The sequence below is a fragment of the Schistocerca gregaria genome, chromosome 6 (assembly GCF_023897955.1).
Source record: "Schistocerca gregaria isolate iqSchGreg1 chromosome 6, iqSchGreg1.2, whole genome shotgun sequence".
NCBI lineage: Eukaryota > Metazoa > Arthropoda > Insecta > Orthoptera > Acrididae > Schistocerca > Schistocerca gregaria.
The window spans coordinates 36676165-36698820 of NC_064925.1; the positions used below are offsets into that span (position 1 = coordinate 36676165).

General features: G+C 40.4%; 1 protein-coding gene across 1 annotated transcript in view; it reads right to left on the reverse strand.

Annotated features, from left to right (window-relative positions):
- The window catches only part of LOC126279130 (39S ribosomal protein L1, mitochondrial), a 54231-nt gene that overhangs the window by 17353 nt on the left and 14222 nt on the right, over positions 1-22656 (reverse strand). The window contains exons 5-6 of the mRNA XM_049979624.1: positions 21608-21722; positions 2105-2223 (exon numbers count right to left, since the gene is read on the reverse strand). Coding sequence (XP_049835581.1) covers positions 2105-2223; positions 21608-21722 — 234 coding nt within the window. The remainder of the gene's footprint in view (positions 1-2104; positions 2224-21607; positions 21723-22656) is intronic.

Consider the following 22656-nt stretch of genomic DNA (forward strand, 5'->3'; position numbering starts at 1 on the left):
TACTCAACTGACACATGGCGTTGCGCTGCCTGTGTAACGAGGGCTTAATAATTTACAACCAGTAAAAGTTTGTAATTTTAAATCTTTTGTGGACAATATTTTAGATTTCGTGGACCATATTTTAGCTTTTGTGGACCATTGGTTCGGAACCAAAGATAGGGATGTTTTCTGTACAAAACATTACTCTTACGGCAAGGAAGAAAAACAAAACAACTGTTGCAACTTAACACAGAATCGAACTTCTGCCCCATACATCGAAAGGCTACATGTTCATCAATCAGCTGCAGTGGCGATCTGCAATCATTTCTCTGTTAAAAGGTCTATGTTAAACATTTACAGCTGATAACAGCATACTGTATTCACAGTAAAGCTTTTCTGCCATCTTGGAATAGGTCTAGAATTCATATAAGACCATTTCTGCTTAATATTTCAAGGTCTTCTGTGCTTTCTCAACACAATATGAAAAAATGGCATGGTATATTTCATTTCTATCAGTGCTTTACTGGACTTCAACTTTAGCTGTGATTTTCTGTCCAAGTGTTTTTGCCCTCATGTGGTATGCTGGAATTGTAATCTTTCAAGGTTATACTATAATCTTCCTACCATACTACAGAATGATACAATGGGTATGAATAGTTTGGGAAATGAATAAAATAAAATTAAAAAATTGCACTACATTTCTAACAATGCAAAATAAAGGATGGAACAATGACAATATTATTAAAAGGACAGATAGCTGCTCACCACACAACGAAGATGGCGACCCGCAGATAGGCACAACAAAAACAAGTACGCTTTCAGCCGAAAAAGCCTTCATCCAAATTAGATAACATACAAACACATGCTGTTTTCTAGTTTGGATGAAAGCTGTTTTGGCTGAAAGCTTAACTGTTTGACAGCTTTTTGTTGTGCCTGTCTGCAGCTCAATATCTCTCCTATATGATGAGAAGCTACCTACCCTTTTCATTTTATTGTCTTTACATTTATAATCTATGAGCGTTGATTCAGAAGGAAGGCTTCCTTCGTGTTTACAAATGTGCCAGCAGAAGAGGTTTGTTTGAACTTCTTTATGACTGCAGCCCCGGAGCGATGCCATTGTATGGATTTTTCTTTTGTTTCGAGAGTGAAATTAAATGTCCACTTATCATCTACTCTAACAATGGAGTCCAACAATCCTTCCATATCTTCTTGACACTTTTGAAGAAACTGGTGAGCACAGTGAAGGCATTTCTCCTTGTGCTCTGCTATAAGCATAAGCGGTACCCATCGAGCGCAACACTTGTGATATTTCAATTTTGCCATTGAAGCTCTCAACTGCACTGCACGAATTCCCAGGAATCCGAGTAAAAGTGAATGGATGGTGAAACTCCTGTCCAAGCATTTTGTGTTGGACCATTGGAATAGCCATCTCTGAAACTAAAGCTCATCTACTCCGTTCTTCATCGTGGGCTTTCTTCTGACTAGCACTTAACTCTCCGCACCATTTTCGGACATGTTGAATGGACATACACTTGTCGCAATGCACTTGTGTCAACTGATGATGAATATCTGCAGGTGGGCTCCCTTTCGCATGCAGAAACCAAACTACAGAATGAATCTCACACTTGGTAGGAACAACAATGGCCACCTTTATCGCGGACAGATGCCAATACTTTGTGGCATTGCAGTGTAGTGCAGCCGGGCAGAATCAAGAGTGGGGGAACAGTCACACACACACACACACACACACACACACACACACACACACACACACACAGTGGTGCTGACAGATTTCGCTTAGCAGTTTCCCATGCAACTTTATTTCTGGATCAATCCTCATATATTAAAATTAACTTCTAAATAGTGTGCCCACTGACATTTCCAAAGCAATAAAGTACCATTTCTGAGGGTGGGGGCAGGGTTGGGGGGTGGGGTGGAGTGAGAGCAATATGGTCACAAGTGCCTAGTGAGCATACTGCTATCATCATGCTGTCTGCTTCATTTTTGGCTTTGTACCAGTACTTTTACTTCACTAGAAACAATGGTCACCTAGAACGAAAATGGGCTTCTAACAAAAATGGCTTCCACTGTATTCTAAGGTCAAATTAGATTCTGCAGTACTCACAATTCCAATCTGTGCTTCTATTGTACCATAATCCAGTTCACGTTCATCTCTTGAAGCTGTATAGCAAATCCCATGTGCAAATCTTTTAACAATCTCAGCTATATCTGGCCCAAGGGTACCTAAAAATGAAAATAAGACATTACCATAATTAAATTCATTTACAATAACACAGCAGACCATAAGTTTGTACGCATTGGACACGAAACTTAAGTCAGCTATTCTAGAGATGAAATGTACATCGCATCAAATATCATTTGTGAAGGTACATAAAATTTGCAGTTTCCCTAATTGCTAACATCAAATGCGAGATGATTCACTAAACATCATACAACCATTTTCCTCCTCTACACTTCATCATTAAGCTGTATGTTTAATGACTTCCTGAACAACAGTGCTATATTAAACTCTACCCTTCCTTCTTTACGATTTACTTCATGTTCAATCAGACAACGATTGGTATATCAAGAAGAGTGTGTATTTACAGAAACTGCTGAATGCTTGGTATGGCAAGAGAAAAATGCTTCATAACTTGTAAAATTAAAATAAAGATACAAAATTTCTGAATCTGTAAGTTAATTACCGTTAGACACCAGAGTTTCAATAGGAATCTTCAATTTTTAAAATGGTTGTGATTGTTGTTGTTGTTGTTGTTGTTGTTGTTGTCAAGCTCTTCAGTCCAGAGACTGCTTGATGCAGCTCTACATGCTAAATATGGTTATACGGTTTTTAATCATCTCACTAGATACTTGAAGTTACTTTTAAAATGTTACTAACTGCTCAGTGTTGCACCTATGGATGCTTGACACATATAATAGGTCTTCTTCTTCTTCTGTAGTGGTCAATCCAAGGATTGGTTTGCAGCAGCTACAATGGCAACTTGTCTCCATTCTGTGCGTCTTTCAGCTTTTCTCTTCATTTCTTTATAGGTGTCACATCCCACATCTTTCACGATTTGATCCATGGACCTCAGTCGTGGTCTTCCTCTTGGTCTTTTTCCCCTCAACATATCCCTCTATGATTGTGTTCAGGAGCCCTTTATGTCTTAATAGATGGCCTGTAAATTGCACTCTTCTTTTAACAATGAAACTCCAGAAGCTTCTCTTCTCACCTGCTCTTTCCAGAACCACTTCGTTTGTGACCTTGTCGATACATTTTATTTTGAGCATGCGTCTATAGCACCACATTTCAAAAGAATTTAGCTTCTGGTCTTCTTCCGTCCCGAGGGTCCATGTTTCACACCCATAGCATGCCACACTCCACAAATATGATTTCAAAAATCTTTTCCTGATTTCAAGGCTGATGCTATTAAATGTTAATATGTTTTTCTTCTTGTTAAAAGCAGCCTTTGCTCGAGATATTCTACTTCTCACTTCTGCCTTGCTCCTTCCATCCCTGGTGATATTACTGCCCAGATAAGTAAATTTATCAACTTGTTCAAGCAGTTCATTGCCTACATGAACTTGGACTTGTCACACGCCATTACTTTTGTTTTTGCTTTATTAATTCTCATATTATATTGTTCCCCCATAACTTTATCCATTCTATTCAGTAGGACTACAAGATCTTCTTCCGTTTCAGCTAGGACAGCTATATCATCAGCATATGTTATCTTATCTATTCGTTGGCCATGAATTACTACACCTCTCTGTGAATTTTCCCTTACTTTTTTCAGCGCTTCTTCAATGTATACGTTAAAGATAACAGGTGATAGTGCACAACCTTGTCAGACAATAGGTACAAGAGAACAAATTAACCTATAAATGTGCCCACATGTTTGGCTTCACCACTGCCACTGCAGCCATTATCTGGTTTTGTAGATCGTCTTCAGTAGTCCGAAGTTGAGGCACATAAATACTGTTTCTTATGTGGTTCCAGAAAGGGGTCGATGAGATGGAGGTTCTCGTACTGCAGTTGTCTCCTACTTCCACATTAAAATGAACTGTTGCCTGTCACTGAAAACCAATTGTAACAGAAAATTTCTTGGCCTTCTTCCCTGGTGAGTATAAAATTTCCCCCAATATACGTTAGATCAGTTACTACAACTACAATGGCAGGTTCTCAAGATTTAAGTGAATTTGAAAGTCAGCGCACGAATGATGGGACACAGAATCTCCAAGGTAGCGATGAAGGGGGGGGGGGGGGGGGAGAGGGGGGGCTTTCCTGTATGACCGTTTCACGGGAGTACTGTGAATATCACAAATCCAGTAAAACGTCAAATTTCTACATTGCTGTGGCCAGCAGAAGATCCTACAAGATCAGTAGTAGCAATGACGAAAGAGGAGAATCATTCAATGTGAAAGAAGTGCAACCCTTCCTCATATTGCTGCAGATTTCAATGCTGTGCCATCAACAAGCATCAGTGTGTGAAGCAGTGAATGAAACATCATTAATATGGGCTTTCAGAGCCGAAGACCCATTTGTGTACCCTTGATGATTGCATGACATGAAGCTTTACGCCTTGCCTGGGTCCGTCAACACAGACATTCGTCTGTTGATAACTGGAAACATGTTACTGGGATGGACGAGACTCATTTCAAATTTCATGACTCCGTGGACCTTGCATGTCAGCAGGGGACTGTTGCAGCTGGTGGAGGCTCTAATGGCATGGAGTGCGTGCAGTTGGAATGATATGGGTCTGCTGATACGTCTAGATATGACTCTGACAGGTGACATGTATGTGAGCATCCTGTAGGACCACCTCCATCCATTCACATCCGTTATGCATTCTAATGGACTTGGGCTATTCCAGCAGGCCAGTGCAACACCTCACACATCCGGGATTGCTATAGAGTGGCTCAAGGAACACTCTTCTGAGTTTAAACACTTCCACTGGTCAGCAAATTCTCCAGGAATGATCATCATTGAGCATATCTGGGTTGCCTTGCAATGTACTGTTCAGAAGAGATTTCCACCTCCTCATACTCTTATGGATTTATGGACAGCCCTGCAGGACTCATGGTGTCAATACCCTTCAGTACTACTTCAGACATTAGTCGAGTCTGTGCTACACCATGTTGCAGCATTTCTGAGTGCTTGTGGGGGCCCTATGTGATATTAAGCAGGTGTACCAGTTTCTTTGGCTCTTCAGTGTATTTTAGAACCAATGCAGATGGCCTCCTAAAATTCTTAAATGTCAGACGTTGCCACAACAAACACGAGACAGTGGTAACTGGAATCCTGAATTGTCTACTCAAGCTTCACTGTATGATATTCTGATCTTTGTGTGAAACAAGATGATGGACTTTTTATTTTCCCTTTGTACTGACAACCCTTGCGTTTGAACTGTTTTTCAACATAATCAGAGTGGTAAAAAGATTAAACTGAATTGTTAAAAAAATTCAGATTTGCTTATTTCAAACTGTAGTACACATAAAGCTGTTTCAAGAAAGTGTTATTTTGTTCTACGACTGCAAACTCAGATGATTCTTTTAGAACATTTCTTATAGTCAACCAATGAAAAATCCAGGATGGAATGTAACAATATGAGAGAAAGAAAGTTGATACTGACCATATAGAGGAGATGCTGAGCTGCGATAGGCACAATAAAAAGATTCACACTCACATAGCTTTCGGCCATTAAGGCCTTTGTCAAAAGTACACACACACACACACACACACACACACACACACACACACACGAGCGCACGCCCACCCGCACGCACGCACGTTAAGTGCAAGCGCAACTTGTATACACATCTGCAGTCTCAGAGAGCTGAAACTACACTGCGAACAGCAGCACCAGTGCATGATGGGAGTGGCGACTGGGTGGGGGTAAGGAGGAGGCTGGGGTGACGGACAGTGAAGTGTTGCAGTTTAGACGAAGCGTAGGAGAGAAGGTGCGGAGGGGTAAGTAGCAGAAAGGAGAGAAATAAAAATACAAAAAATTAAAAGACTGGGTGTGGCGGTGAAATGACGGCTGTGTAGTGCTGGAATGGGGACAGGGAAGGGGCTGGATGGGTGAGGACAGTGACTAACGAAGATTGAGGCCAGGAGGGTTACGGGAACATAGAATGTATTGCAGGGAAAGTACCTACCTGCGCAATTCAAAGAAGCTAGTATTGGTTGGAAGGATCCATATGGCACTGGCTATGAAGCTGTCGTTAAGATGACGGGTATCATATTTGGCAGCGTGTTCAGCTACAGGGTGGTCCACTTGTTTTTTGGCCACAGTTTGTTGGTGGCCGTTCATGCAGACATGGAGCCTGTTGGTTGTCATGCCTATATAGAATGCAGCACAGTGGTTGCCCTTGTATAGACCCTCTATATACTCCTTCCACCTCTCTGCTTTCCCTTCTTTGCTTAGAACTGGGTTTCTATTTGAGCTCTTGATATTCATACAAGTGGATCTCTTTTCTCCAAAGGTCTCTTTAATTTTCCTGTAGGCAGTATCTATCTTACCCCTCGTGAGATAAGCCTCTACACCCTTACATTTGTCCTCTAGCCATGCCTGCTTAGCCATTTTACACTTCCTGTCGATCTCATTTTTGAGACATTTGTATTCCTTTTTGCCTGCTTCATTTACTGCATTTTTATATTTTCTCCTTCATCAATTAAGTTCAATATTTCTTCTGTTACCCAAGGAGTTCTACTAGCCCTCATCTTTTTACCTACAAGGTCTTGCATGTAGGTCTATTACAGGGGTATGAGCCATAAGGTAAGGGATTGGGAGCAAGGGTTGTGTAAGGATGGACGAGTATATTGTGTAGGTTCGGTGAACGGCAGAATACCACGGTAGGAGGGGTGGGAAGGATAGTGGGTAGGACACTTCTCATTTCAGGGCACGACGAGAGGTAGTCGAAACCCTGGCAGAGAATGTAATTCAGTTGCTCCAGTCCCGGATGGTACTGAGTTACGAGGGGAATGCTCCTCTGTGGCCAGACTGTGGGACTTTGGGAGGTGGCGGGAGATTGTAAAGATAAGGCACGGGAGATTTGTTTTTGTACAAGGATGGGAGGATAATTATAGTCAATGAAGGCTTCAGTGAGATCCTCGGTATATTTAGAGAGGGACTGCTCGTCACTGCAGATGCAACGACCACGGGTGGCTAAGCTGTACGGAAGGGACTTCTTGGTATGAAACAGGTGGCAGTTGTCGAAGTGGAGGTATTGCTGGTGGTTAGTAGGTTTGTTATGGATGGAGGTACTGATGTAGCCATCTCTGAGGCGGAGGTCAACATCTAGGAAGGTGGCTTGTTGGGTTGAGTAGGACCAGATGAAGCAAATGGGGGAGAAGTTGTTGAGGTTCTGGAGGAATGTGAGTAAGGTGTCCTCACCTTCAATCCAGATAGCTCTTATAGTCATATGCACAAATGAAAGTGGATAAATTTAGGCTTATTCTCTATATACAATACTACATACTTTTTAAAGATATAGAGGCTTCTGTTACTCTGCTTAGAACATAATTGAAAGTGCAAACTTTAAATGTGATTATAGTCTATTTAGTGATTTATTGTCTATACTGACACACTACAAATTAAAGTCTACCCTGCAATTTATTCTGCCATTTATAGCTTCTGCCACCTCTAGCAGTGATTTGTATATATAAAAAAATACATTGCACCACAGCTCAAAGCCCAGGATAGCCCATCCTCCCCAGCTCACCTGTTGCCTCTCCATTTCTGTTTTTTAACTTTATTTTCATTTTAATTGAATTAACTTCTAGTTTTAATTTGATTCAAAGTGTACAATTACATTAGCAAAAAATATTAAAAAACCTTATTTCATTAAGTTTACAAAAAAAAGTAGATACACCGGGTGATCAAAAAGTCAGTATAAATTTGAAAACTGAATAAATCACGAAGTAATGTAGATAGAGAGGTACAAATTGAAACACATGCTTGGAATGACATGGGGTTTTATTAGAACCAAAAATAGTGCCAACCAAACAGTAGTGTATGGAATGCCGGTGCGACGCGCAACTGCACGAGCGCTGACTTCCCCATGCATAGACGAACCCGCTACAGTCTCCATTTCTTCCTTAACTGTTTCAGCAGTGCTCGGTCAGCCACTATGGGGTGTATCATCTAAACAACCCATGGCTTCGAACTTCGAAATCATTCACGCCACAGCTGCATTTGTCTATGGACCTTTACCCGTTCAAATCCCCTTCCTATGGCGATAGGATCGTAATGCTGAACTAGCACATTCCCCATTCTGATAATACAGCTTCACTAAAAGAGCCTTTTCATGCAACGTCAACATGCCGTTAGTGCTGGCACATCTGATTCTCTCTCTCATTACAGCTCCTTTTGTACATGATTGTCATGCACAGTCACTGACGTTTTGCTGTCCAGCGTCATCTGTCGGACATTCTGTGAACCTTTTTTTTGGGGGGAGGGGGGGGGGGGGTTCTAATAAAACCCCATGTCATTCCAAGCATGTGTATCAATTTTTACCTGTCTATCTACATTATTCCGTGGTTTATTAAGTTTTCAAATTTATACTGACTTTTTGATCACCTGGTAAGAACACTCAGATTAGGGTTTAACATTACAACGAAGAATTTTGGTCTAGGGGGAGGGGGGGTCTTTGTGCTTGGTTGCTATTTGAACTAGGAACAAGGGGTAAAATATTTTCTGTTTAGCACAGACCAGTGCCATCTGTATAGACAATCTAACACCTGTCTTGCTGTACCTACGTTACCCATATATTAAGTGAGGTTTGCAAGGCAAATCGGAGCTGGTACCCACGCAAATTGTGTGAATCAATTAATTCCTTTTGCACAAGATTTTAATTGGCCTGAAATTAATGCTCAGATCACAGCACAATTTGTATGTGCAGCATTCAGATTTTACATGTGAAAACAGTCACCCTCATTCAGATTTTACATGTGGAAACAGTCACCCTAAAATAACTCTGGACTGGATCAAGACTGATGATCCAGATTTGGTCCATCGGTGTATTGGACCTGGGTCTACAATAATTTTTAACAGTTTGAAAAAAGATTGCGTTGTTTGAATTTTACATGCAACAAAGACATTTTACTGGGATGTTTTTGAAGTGTGCCATGACTATACTTAAAGTTGAATGAATTGGTTAAAAATTTGCATGAAGGTAGTTAAATGGCTAAAGTTAAAATAAGATTTTTTTTATCCAATAATCGTTTCCCATTGTTGGGATATGAAGGTTTAAAATCGAGCTAAATGCAGTGCATAAAATTCAGTCTTATGTCAAATGAATGCATGGAATCGGGTTATAGTGCAGCAAATGAACAAAATGCATTCTTATGATAAAACTGAAAACTTGCTTTCAAGAATCTAAGTTTCATTTGTGAATTAGTTCAAATTTTGTACAAAGACAGCAAGACATGTAACCCTTTTGTTTTGTGAAAGCTTTATCTGTTGGCATGATATAGCAGGCCAAAGTTGCACATGAAATACAGTTTTATGTGAATAGTGCATGCTGAAACAGTGTAAAGTGATACAGTTGATATATGAAGATAGTAACAGCTCTCAAAAGAACAGATACCACTGATGACTGTGCTGCTCCTCTAGAATAAATGATAATTAATTGTAACCCTCAGCTGCCAACAGGTGTTGTTGATATACCTCGATGGGGACAGCTGAAAATGTGTGCCCCGACCGAGACTTGAACCCGGGATCTCCTGCTTACATGGCAGACGCACTATCCATCTGAGCCACCAAGAACACAGATGAATAGTGCGACTGCAGGGACTTATCCCTTTCGTGCTTCCCGTGAGACCCACATTCCCAACTGTCCACAATCTACATATGTAATGTACCTAATACATATTTGCCCATCCCCTCATTACTCGCACATACTAAGGTGACTATTCCCATAAGGGAATAGTTCAGGTGATGGAATGGTACATTTTCTGGCTGCAGTTCTGTAATGGTGGACCCAAATTTTTGGGGACTGAAATTTCTAGAAAGATCATTTTTGCTTAATATTTCTTGAGTTTTGATTAATACCAGTATATAGTTCTTAGATTGCTATTTATGTGTTTAGCAAACTAAGGTATTACTTAAAAGATGAGTGATGCTCGCAAGGTGGTCTGTGGATGTATGTTGACGATAAAAATTTTCGGTCAATGGCTTGAATTCCTGGCAGCAACTTCATATTATGGATAGAGGTCTCATGCAAGTTGTTTAATTTGAAGATACCTTATGTGCGTTGATCTACACAAGCAGTTAAACGAAATTGTCCTTTTTCATTGATATAAGAGGAAAAGGTAGCTGTAGGCTAAGAGTTTTCTTTGATTATTTTATTGCCTTTTACATGATTGTCGGTTATTGTGGTATGATCTATTGTGTTTCTTTTAAATTAATGTTTTTACTGAGCTGAAGTTTTACTAATGTACATCTTAAGTACCATGGAATGAAAACTTTACTGTAATAAGGGTTGAATAATAAATCTAATATCTCAAGAGAAGGTTCAGCAGCATTCACCAAAGGAGCCCTGTTTCCTGATCAACCAACTCAAGTGGCCTATAGGATTTAATGGAGTTTCCGTTTTAGCGACATCAGTGCCTTTGTCCATATCAAACCTACCAGCAATACCTCCACTTTGACAGCCGCCATCCATTCCATACCAAGAAGCTTTCCATACCACCACCACCACCCCCAAAGTCCCACCATCCGACCACAGTGTTTCGACTACCTCTCGTTGTGTCCTGAAGTAGGGAATCTCATCCCCACTGTCCTTCCCAACCCTCCCACAGTGGCATTCCACCACCCAGCCAATCTACACAACATCCATGTTTACCCCCACTCCAAAGCCTGCTCCCAACATCTTGCATCATGGCTCATATCCCTGCAATACACATAGATGCAAGACATGTTCCATACAACCTCCTCCCACCACCACCACCACCACCACCACCACCTACTCCAGTCTGGTCGCAAGTGTCACCTGTCCTATCAAGGGTGGGGGACTACCTATGAAAGCAGTCATTTGACCTTCAAGTTAAGCTACGAGGGTGAGTCAAATGAAAACCTTAAATTTTTTAAAAAAAATATTGTTTATTGTGCAGAAGTGGTACAAAGCTGTGTCACTTTTCAACATAATCTCCCCCATGCTCAATGCAAGTCCTCCAGTGCTTACAAAGTGCATAAATTCCTTTAGAAAAAAATTCTTTTGGTAGTCCACGCAACCACTCGTGCACTGTGTGGCATACCTCTTCATCAGAACAGAGCTTCTTTCCTCCCATTGCATCTTTGAATGGTCGAAACATATGGAAATCACTTGGGGCAAGGTCTGGTGAATATGGTGGATAAGGAAGACACTCAAAATGCAGGTCTGTGATTGTTGCAACTGTTGTACGGGCAGTGTGGGGCCTTGCATTGTCATGATGCAAAAGGACACCTGCTGACAGCAATCCACTTTGTTCTGATTTGATTGCAGGCCGCAGATGATTTTTTAGATCTGTGTATGATGCACTGGTGACAGTGGCCCCTCTAGGCACGTAATGCTCCAAACTGACGCCTTTTTCATCCCAAAACAGAGTCAGCATAACCTTCCCTGCTGATGGTTCCAATCGAAACTTCTTTGGTTTTGGTGATGAGGAATGGCGTCATTCCTTGCTCGCTCTCTTTGTTTCCGGTTGGTGGAAGTGAACCCAGGTTTTGTCCCCAGTAACGATTCTTGCAAGTAAGCCATCACCTTCTCACTGAAAGCGCCAAAGAAGTAATTCATAAGCATCAACACGTTGTTCTCTCATTTCAGGAGTCAGCTGCCTTGGCACCCATGTTGCAGACACTTTGTGAAACTGGAGCACATAATGCACAATGTGGTATGCTAACCCATGACTAATCTGTAAACATGCTGCAATGTCGTTCAGTGTCACTCGGCGGCTTTCCTTCACTATGGCTTCAACTGCTGCAATGTTCTGTGGAATCACAACTCGTTGTGCCTGACCTGGACGAAGAGAATCTTTCACTGAAGTCACACCATTTGTAAACTTGCTATTCCATTCGTAGGCTTGCTGCTGTGATAAACATGCATCACCGTACTGAACCATCATTCGTCAATGAATTTCAGTAGGTTTCACACCTTAACTACACAAAAACCAAACAACAGAATGCTGTTCTACTCTGGTGCAAGTCGCAAGTGGGGCAGTCATCTTTATACTGATACTGCGACGGTATGCGAGCATCTGCACTAAGCTGCCACCTACAAGCCATTCTGCACGCTGTTTGTAGCACGCTTACCTACTCACAGGTTAACGGCGCAGAATTTTGATTTGTTACTACAAATTTAAGGTTTTTATTTGACTCACCTTTGTACAATCACTATGCTGTGTTCTATAAGGGCACGACAACCAACAGTTTGTCTGTCCTCGTGAAAGGCAACCGACAAACTGTGTCCAAGTGACAGCCAGAGAAGCCAGTTGCTCAGCACACTGCCCAACACAATGTTCTTCAGTGCAACGACTGCTTCACAGCCTTTGTCAGATTTCTGAGGATGGATTTGTTCGTGGGGGGAGGGGGAGGAGGTGCTAAAACAATTTTTTCATTTCTTTGTGGGGATGGGACACTTATTTTTCCCTCAAATTTACTATCTCTCCTCCAAACCCACCCCCTGTTTCATGTAGGGTGTAGGGTATAAGTACAAATAAAACCGAATTTATGTGCTTTTAGAGAGAGGGCTGCATCTAGAATCTGAGATACAAAGTCATGTATCATGTTACTTAATGCATTGTATTACATGATGTGGGTACTAATACCATCAAGTCAAAAAGCGCAAATATGTCAAAATGTTTTGATTTAAATATCTTTAAAGCTGCCAGATTAGTCGAAAAGCTAATTCCCATCTTGTACATCCTTACATCTACCTAGGGCATAGTTGCATTTTCTTATGCAATAATATGAGCATTTTCCATTCTGGTTTATAAAATATATGTCTTGTGTAGGACTGTGACTGACACTTGAATTTATTTCATTTGAATATAATTACACACTTTATTACTCATTTACATGCAAATCATTACCACCACTGTGCTCAGGTCGTAGACTACACCTTGTCACTGCAATGGTATTTGTCTCTCCTCTACAAATGTTTCGATTCAGTTTACTACTTGAGCTTACGTCCATCGATCAGAGAATACAGATGATTCTTCTGCAACTTTCAGTCAATATTTCGTTGTTTCCTTCTGTGTGGCCAATGACTTTTATTTTCCTCTTTTTGTGGTAATGATCAATTTCCTTGGTTTCATCTCCTTCCTCAAGGACCCACTCCTTCAACTTTTTCTCTCTCCACCTTATTTTCAGCCTCCGTCATCACATCCAAATTTCCATTGCTTCCAGCCATTGTACATCCTGTTGCATTAGGATCATTGTTTCACAGCCATATAACAAACCACTCCAGGAAAATGTTCTGATGAGTTCTTTTCTAATTTTAATACTTATCTGTCTGCTTGTTTGAAGCTGTTTCTTGTTACTGAAAGCCTGTTTGGTGAGGGCAATTCTCCTTCCAATTTCCATAGTGCACTACTGTCTTGAATACCAATGCTTCCTAAGACACAGGACTTATTTTTCCCTCTTCTTTGGATGCTCAAGTGTTCCGTTTCAGTTTTTCTTCCTTTCGAATTCTTTACAGACGAATGGAGAAACTGGTAGATGCGGACCTCGGTGAGGATCAGTTTGGATTCCGTCGAAACGTTGGAACATGTGAGGCAATACTGACCTTACGACTTATCTTAGAAGAAAGATTAAGAAAAGGCAAACCTACATTTCTAGCATTTGTAGACTTAGAGAAAGCTTTTGACAATGTTGACTGGAATACTCTTTTTCAAATTCTAGAGGTGGCAGGGGTAAAATACAGGGAGCGAAAGGCTATTTACAATTTCTACAGAAACCAGATGGCAGTCATAAGAGTCGAGGGGCATGAAAGGGAAGCAGTGGTTGGGAAAGGAGTGAGACAGGGTTGTAGCCTCTCCCCGATGTTATTCAATCTGTATACTGAGCAAGCAGTAAAGGGAAAAAAAATTTGGAGAAGGTATTAAAATTCATGGAGACGAATTAAAAACTTTGAGGTTTGCCGATGACATTGTAATTCTGTCAGAGACGGCAAAGGACTTGGAAGAGCAGTTGAACGGAATGGACAGTGTCTTGAAAGGAGGATATAAGATGAACATCAACAAAAGCAAAATGAGGATAATGGAATGTAGTCAAATTAAATCGGGTGATGCTGAGGGAATTAGATTAGGAAATGAGACACTTAAAGTAGTAAAGGAGTTTTGCTATTTAGGAAGTAAAATAACTGATGATGGTCGAAGTAGAGAGGATATAAAATGTAGACTGTCAATGGCAAGGAAAGCGTTTCTGAAGAAGAGAAATTTGTTAACATCGAATATAGATTTATGTACCAGGAAGTTGTTTCTGAAAGTATTTGTTTGGAGTGTAGCCATGTATGGAAGTGAAACATGGACGATAACTAGTTTGGACAAGAAGAGAATAGAAGCTTTCGAAATGTGGTGCTACAGAAGAATACTGAAGATAAGGTGGATAGATCACGTAACTATGGAGGAGGTATTGAATAGGATTGGGGAGAAGAGAAGTTTGTGGCACAACTTGACTAGAAGAAGGGATCGGTTGGTAGGACATGTTTTGAGGCATCAAGGGATCACAAATTTATCATTGGAGGGCAGCGTGGAGGGTAAAAATCGTAGAGGGAGACCGAGAGATGAGTACACTAAGCAGATTCAGAAGGATGTAGGTTGCAGTAGGTACTGGGAGATGAAGCAGCTTGCACAGGTTAGAGTAGCATGGAGAGATGCATCAAACCAGTCTCAGGACTGAAGACAACAACAACAACAACAACAGTATTGTTGATAAAAATTACAGATCTATGTATTTCTTATCAGTTTATTTTGATACCTTGGTTTTTTTGTTTAAATTTGGATATGGACTCCTCAATGGACATGCTGATGAAGTACAGGAATGCTGTGCAACCTTTTGCCCCTCCCCTTTTAATACATGTATTCATTAAATATGCACTCATGCCTATCTTTGTGCTTTGGTTTTTGTATCCGAGTACAATGAGTCTTCTGTCCAGTCCTAAGTTCTTCAAGGTTTTAAGTAGCTGCTTTTATTTTTAATCCTGTTCTTAAGTACACTGAGCAATTTTTTAAATGCACATGGCAGTAGTGTTAGTATTCTACAGTTAGAGAATTCAGTGGTATTTCTTTCCTTCAGTAAGATAACTGCCAGATTTTAGTAAAGTCTTCCAGAATTTCACCATTGTAATACCATCTTACAATAATGCTGTACGGTTCTTGTGTTACTTTTTTTTTTTTTAATTATTTCCTTCAGATGTTCTACTGGTATGTTATCAGGTCCTGTTGCTTTCTTGTCCTTCAATTTCTAAAGCATTAGACCAAATTATTCTAATGTGATTATATCAACCCTTTATTACCTTTTTCCAACATCTCCTTAGATTCAAGATAGTCTGTAATTTCCAACACTTACTCATTGTAGCACATGTCCTCAACATTTTTCTCTCAGCACTCTGTGATATCTTTGCCGATTATCCATTCTTATCTTTTATCACAGTCATTTTTTGTTTTAGATTTGTATTGCAGTGATTTTATCATGCTGTATACGCTTTACCTGTTCTTCCTCTTACTGTTACATCACATACTATTATAGTTTGCTTACCTTCCTTCATCCATTCTTCTTTGGTCTCTCTACTTTTTGTCACAATAGCATTCTATATATTCCGTACTGCATCTGGATGTCTTTTTGTATTTACGCTCTCATATTGATTTCTTGGGTGTAGGATGTCTAGCATTTCTTATGCAGTCTAAGGTTTTTTTGGTTCTAGCTGCCTATTGCCCCAAGTCCTTTTTGCTGCGTCAAGGATTCCTTGTTCAAGCATACCCCAGTCCACATCACTATTATTAGTTTCCACACATGTATTGGTATCCTCTGCATAATTCTATTTTGTTTGTTCATTTTGCCATTTGTTCGAATCTCTTCTTGCTTTATTTCTTCTTATCATCTTTTTTAAATTTCAAACTGCACTTTACCATCACAAATTTGTTGTAATTATCTACTTCAGTGCCAGAATAGCTGTGATTTAATTTCTATACACAGTTTCAAGCAATAGGTAGTCGATTTGGTATCCTTATTGTCACCGGAATTTTCCCAAGTTTTAGTTATAGCCATATCATACCATTCACAAAAATCTAGTAGCTATTCACCTCGACTGTCTCCCTTTCCAAGGACAAACTTTCCTAGTCCTATTCTGTCTGACCTTGAGCAAACTACAGCCTTGAAACCTCCCATAACAGACAATGTTTGCCCTGTCACCTATTAATTTCTTTAGATCATCAATACACTCAAATATCTTTCAACCCCATCTTCTTCATTGTTCGATTTTGTAAAGTACATGTCCCAAACTGATGCTGTTGTCTTTGCCACTAATATTCTGTCATTTACATGATATATACTCTCAACCTTCTTTGCCCAGCTTCTTCCAAGAATCAGTTCCACTTCACATTGACCACATAGTGTTCCTCCACTGTAGATTATCCACAATGAATCATTAATGAAATCACTGCCAAAATGTCAATATCATAAGCTTGTGTGTATAATAGAACACAAACTGAAAACCAAAGATTAACAATTTGTGAAAAATCATTAGTGATAATGTAACAGCCTAAGAGGATATTACTTCTGTGACTGAAACTGCCTGAAACATTTTTATTCTCTCACAAGTAAACTAAAGCATAAATTTAAATAACTATTTGAAGTCACTGGGAAACGATCAATGAAAAATGCCTAACAATTATCTAACAGATTAAGAGCACATTACTTCTAAATCATAAACTGCTTGAAACATTTTTGATCTTCAAAAGACAAATGCACACCATATTTTTTTGCAGTGGGTTTTGGTTCTGCTAATACATTATGTCAGTCTATGTATTTGTTGAGAAATTACACCATCAATGACTGTGAAATGATTTTAACCATTTAATCTCTTATCATTACAAGGAACCAGGCTTGGACAACTGCAGTTTCAGATTTTTTGCGTGTCCCAGGTAGAGGCCTGTCCAATTCAGGCCTTTTGCCAGTAAAGCTTCAGCAATTTCCAATCAAAATTTCGTCCATTCCTTAACAATCTTAATTAATAAAATTTCTGCAAAATTCTGTTTTCTTGTGGCTATTCTGTATTTCATCCAGATTTTCAGTGTAGCAAAGCTGAGGAAGTGGAGAATGATGTTAAAAGTCAAATTCTTTGTCCTACACCAGATGAAGTAGCAACCTACTTGTTCATGTCAGATGTTCTCTCCACACACTGACTGGTCACATACACTTACAAAAGAGAGAACATGGTATTTCTTCCCCTTATTGAACAAGTGCTGTATCTCGAGTTCTTGGTGAATTACAAAACACACAGATGCCATTAAAAAGCAATTACTATCTTTCCTCCGTACTAAAAATAACTGCATCACTTCGAGCAGTTTATATCGGTTCTCCTCTTTTTATTTTGAAATACCACAGAAGCTTACTACTCCTAAACTATTTGTCATAAATCTGCCCTTTCCATGATGTTCCGTGTCTACTACTTTCTCCAACAAGGGAATTACAATGAAACATCTGTCTAAATGCAATCAGCTCCCATGAGGAATGGCCTGTTAAAGCCAAAGAACCATGGACAAATCAAGTCCCAGCTCTGTACCTTCCAGATTTGTTGAAGCAGTTTAGCATTTTCTTTTAAATCCATTACAAGACCCAAAGTTGATGTAATCATAGTCCCCACCACCAAATCCACAGGCCTAAATTTGTATTTGACAAACTGTTTCAAATGACTCTTTCCTGAAAAAGAAATCATCTGTTCATCAATGGAACAGGAGTTCCAATTTCCACGAAGATTCATAGAAACAGTCCTCGCAGTGGCAATATTAAACTGAACTTTCCATAGCATCTTTATTTTCAGTTCTTCACTCACTATGTTAGTATTCCAAGGTTAAAATTATTTAAAAAAGGGCAGTCACAAGACACAATGCTGGATATCACTGAGAGATTAAATCCTTCCTGCTACTACATTAAAATTCTAGGATACTGGACCTCACCCATTACTACTTAAATCAAGCTCAGCACCATTTGTAAGTAGTGATTTACCACTTTCTGCTATTGAATACACGATTGTGAATTCTGACATAGAAGTAAAGAAATCGTAGAGAAATACTGAGTCCAGCACTGCAAAATGTTACAAGTGTACCACCAGGTCTTACAAGGGGGAAAAAAAAAGAAAAAAAAATCTATTCCCAATGTGTCAACGAAAATAATCAATTTTTGAAAATAATATAAAGAAAGTTTAGGTTGAGAATTACAAATTTTTTAGGAATAAAGGAAATGACTATAGCTTTGCTAGCTTTTGGAATGAATTTCCTTTTTCAAGCTTGTACGAGAAATACACACACACACACACACACACACACACACACGCATGGGTTGTGAAGCAGCGCCACTGAAATCTTCCATGTTCTGCTCTGCTACATGTTGTGCCACTGGGTGGTCCATCTTGTTTTGGCAACAGTTTGGTTGTGGCCATTCATTCTAGCTGACACCTGGTTGGTTGCCAGCGTCTGATGGGGTAGGATAAGCCTGTGACAGGACATGAGTAGGTTGTGCTGGGTGGGTGGACTGGGCAGGTCTTGCACCTGAGTCTTCCACAAGGTTATAATCCCTGTGGCAGGGGTCTGGGGGTGGGAGTGGCATAGGGGTGGATTAGGATGTTGGGGACACAGCACATAAAACAGATGGGCTACTCCACAACTGCAATGAGTATTGTATACACTATTATATTTTATTTCTACAGATTAGCAATGTAAGATCAAACTTAAAAGAATGTCAGTCATTTGTCTTAACAAATCTGAAGACATTCAATATTTGAACGAAACTGACAATCATTACAAAGACAAATGCAATGACAGACTGGAATCAAATATTACAATAAGTATTCAGTTGACATAGATTAATCTCCACTTGGCAACATGTCAAGATTTGGAATTTGGTATCTCAGTTTATGAACTTATGCTTTTCTTTTAAAATCAGCATGTGTGCGCATGTACCTCCTCTTTGCATCTCCTCCCCCCCTACCCCCCACCCCCACCACACACAACCACAGCTATGTTGCCCTAGCAATGCAGCCTATCTGAGATGACAGGTAGAGTTGGGTGAAGCACCTGGAGAGGGGAAAATTGTGGCAACTGGAAGAGAGAGGAGAGATTGCTGGCATGAGCATCCAGCTGACACACAGCCACTGAAGTCCCCCATAGGACTCAGTGGCATGCTATGCCGCTTACCAGCCAACCTAGCCTATGCAACAGTTTGACACTGACCATTCATCTGGGTAGACAGCTTGTTAGTAGCCATGCTCACCTACAGGTGAGCTTCTACAGAAATTCCAGTTGGGTTGGTAAGTGATATGGCCATTTTAACAGTTGGTCCTCCATCTGCTATGATATGATCTGCCTATGACAAGCCTCTTAATAAATATTGTGGAAAGTTATCAAAGAATGTAAATACTTTAGAATTAAAGGAGACCACTTACAGAAAAGCTGAAGTGTCAAGCTGCCAACAGGCACACACAAAAGGAAGAAAACTTGCTAGTTTTCAGAGTTATACTTCAACGAGATAGAGTAAAATACACAAACACACCACACTCTCACATGTGCCTATGCTCCTATGGTGTGCCAGTGACAGTGCTAACAATATTTTGCAGTAGGTGGTGGTAGTGCTGGGAGAGGGCGTAGAGGGAGAGGGAGACAAGAGGCAAGGAGAGAGACTGGGGATGGGTGGTTAATGGCTTGGAAAAAGGCTGGTTTCCCAGTTAGGAATGTGGAAGGGAGTGGTGTCGGGTATGTGGGCTGGCACAATTGTAGCGACCGGTATAAAGTGGCACATGCTAAAGGCGACGTGAGCTCTGAAGGATGGACGAGGCTGAGACAGTGGGTTACCTGAGATTGAGGCTACTCCCGAATCACCCTGGCCTCAATCCCAGGTAACCCACTGCCCCCATACCCTCCATGCAACTGCTTCCCCTTCCTTTGTCCTGTCATCTCCTCCCAATTCACGTTGTTTTCAGTGTGTGCCACTTTCCACCCATGCCTCCCACATTTCTAGCTGGCAAACCGGCCTCCCTCCTGCGATATAGCTGCTATACGGTTGCCCGCACTTTAAAGCATGTGTGTTGCCAATTACACTGCTGCATTTCCTACAGCCACCACCACAGCGTGAGGGTCCTGTCATGAAAGCTCAGTGCCAGTGCTAATGATATGTGAGCACACCTTCTCTGGAGCTCCAGTGGTGGGTCTACTCAAGTTCAAATAATGATGCACAGAGCCCATTTTGTGTGTTGACCATTTCATAACATTTACAGATTTTCATAGCTATCAGGGCTAGTCATCTGTGGAATAGTCATTGTATTGCTAGCTATTCAGTGAGTGGTCTTCCTTAATCCTAAAGTATTACGACTCTTAATAAGATGTGTTGGGAGATTCTACGGGACAAGCTTGCATCTGGGACTCTTACACAAGTATGACACTTGTGTAAATGTCTTGAAAGAAGCAGCAATGATGAATTGCCTTATAAAACACTTGCATGAACTATACTATAATACTTACATGATGAATCCTTAATGTGTTGGAACATTTGTGGGCAGTGAGGTTATACAAAGGTGAGCAGTGTAAACGTTCACCAGTTGTTTGGCTCGAGGCAGAACAATATAAACACTGCAAAATCTGAACACACTAAAGTCAAATTGAAATCCACACAGAAGATTCAAAAAAATAGTTCATATCGTTTCTAAAGCAACCATCAAGATACAGCCATACTATCAGTAGCTCATGAAGAGCCACACAGTAATGCTCTTCACAGTTCACATCTAGGAATGGAAGGGAATGAAGCCTCAATGTACGGTGTAACAAGACGCACCCTCTGCCGCAGTTTACAGCAGCTCCAGTAATGTGGCGTGGACAGAGTGCTTTAGCAGATGTGATGCTACTGGAGGTGGTATGATCTTCATTCCACGAATCTTTGAAATGATTTACCCAGCCAGTTACTGTGGACCTACAGTTTAATAATGACCTCACAGCATAGTGCAAATTGGTATTTTCTGCATATACAAACAATTGCCAAAAGTGGATAAAGCAATTAGGAACATAAAAAGTCCTAGCACTGGCTGTGGATTGAGTTTCCAATTGGATTTGTAGTCTAAGTGTAAATTGACAGAGTATCCATGAATTCCAAAGCATTATTCTACTGTTCCATAAAAACACGGGAGAACTGCCAGATATCAGTAACGTTCTGCCACAATATTTCGGCGCAGAGTCTACTATAGTGGCATTCACCTGAAGATGGCCAGAAGACTGCGCCGAAATATCGTAGCAGAACGTTACTGATATCCGGCAGTTCTCCTGTGTTTTTTATGGAACAATCAGTATGCCGGGAAAGCTTTAAACATCACATTATTCTACTGTTTTGCATATAGTGTAACAAAAACATGGTCTATAAACTGAAGAAAAATGTTTCCTTACCATTCTTAATGTTTGGAAATTTCCGCCTAAAGAGTCCTCTGACAGATGCTAACTCAGGTAGGATACTCGGATGAGCAACTGCGTACTTGAAATCTTGCATGGACAAATTACCATTCTGCAAATCACAATAAGAATATCAGCTCTGAGTGGTCTTTGAAACTGAACAACATACGTTATACAAATTACATGACATTCAGTAAGTGTTATTTGAACTTCTGTAAAAGAAATACTACTGTTTCTTCCACAATGGCTCTTACAGGGCTACCATCTCAGATACACAATATTTTATTAAGGTTACTTAACTGACAAATCAAGCCAGGGTACAATGAACTTTGAATATAGGTATTTCTATTTACAGTGAGGTTTCAGTTGCCCGAGACTGCATTTGTGTGCGTGAGTTGGATTTGTTTGTGTGTGTTTGCACGCGCGCGTTTGTGTGTGTGTGTGTGTGTGTGTGTGTGTGTGTGTGTGTGCGCGCGTCAATCAGACAGGCCAACGAATTGTTGGTACTGAACCACTTTTTATACTTCAGTGATGCCCATCATTTGGGGTACATAGCAAACAGCCACCAAAATGTTATGTATGTGGTACATGTATGGAAATATAAAATAATAGGATGGATAGAAAATCTACTCACCACCAAATGGTGGCTGGATGGGGGATTGTGATTGTGGAAATACATAAGGTTTCAGAGCAAGTGTCTCCTTCTACCAGGGAAAGGGAGAGATATGACGGAAAAGGACTGGCGTGGTTTAGGAAATGGGAAGAGTTACAGAAAACTAGAAAAGTCACCCTGAAACCCAAGTCAAGGGAGACTTACTGGACACAATGAGAAGGAAATGGTGACTGTTGGTACCTGCATCAAATGAGATTTGAAAACCTGAGAAGTTAAATATAGAAAATAGGATAATAAGTGAGACAGGGATAGCTGGAAAAAAAAAGACAGGTTGGAAAACAAAACAGTAAAATGGAACAAAGAAAAGGGACAGTTATTGAAAATAAATGCTGAGACAAGTGAAATTAGCACTGCTAGAGGCCAGCAGGTGACA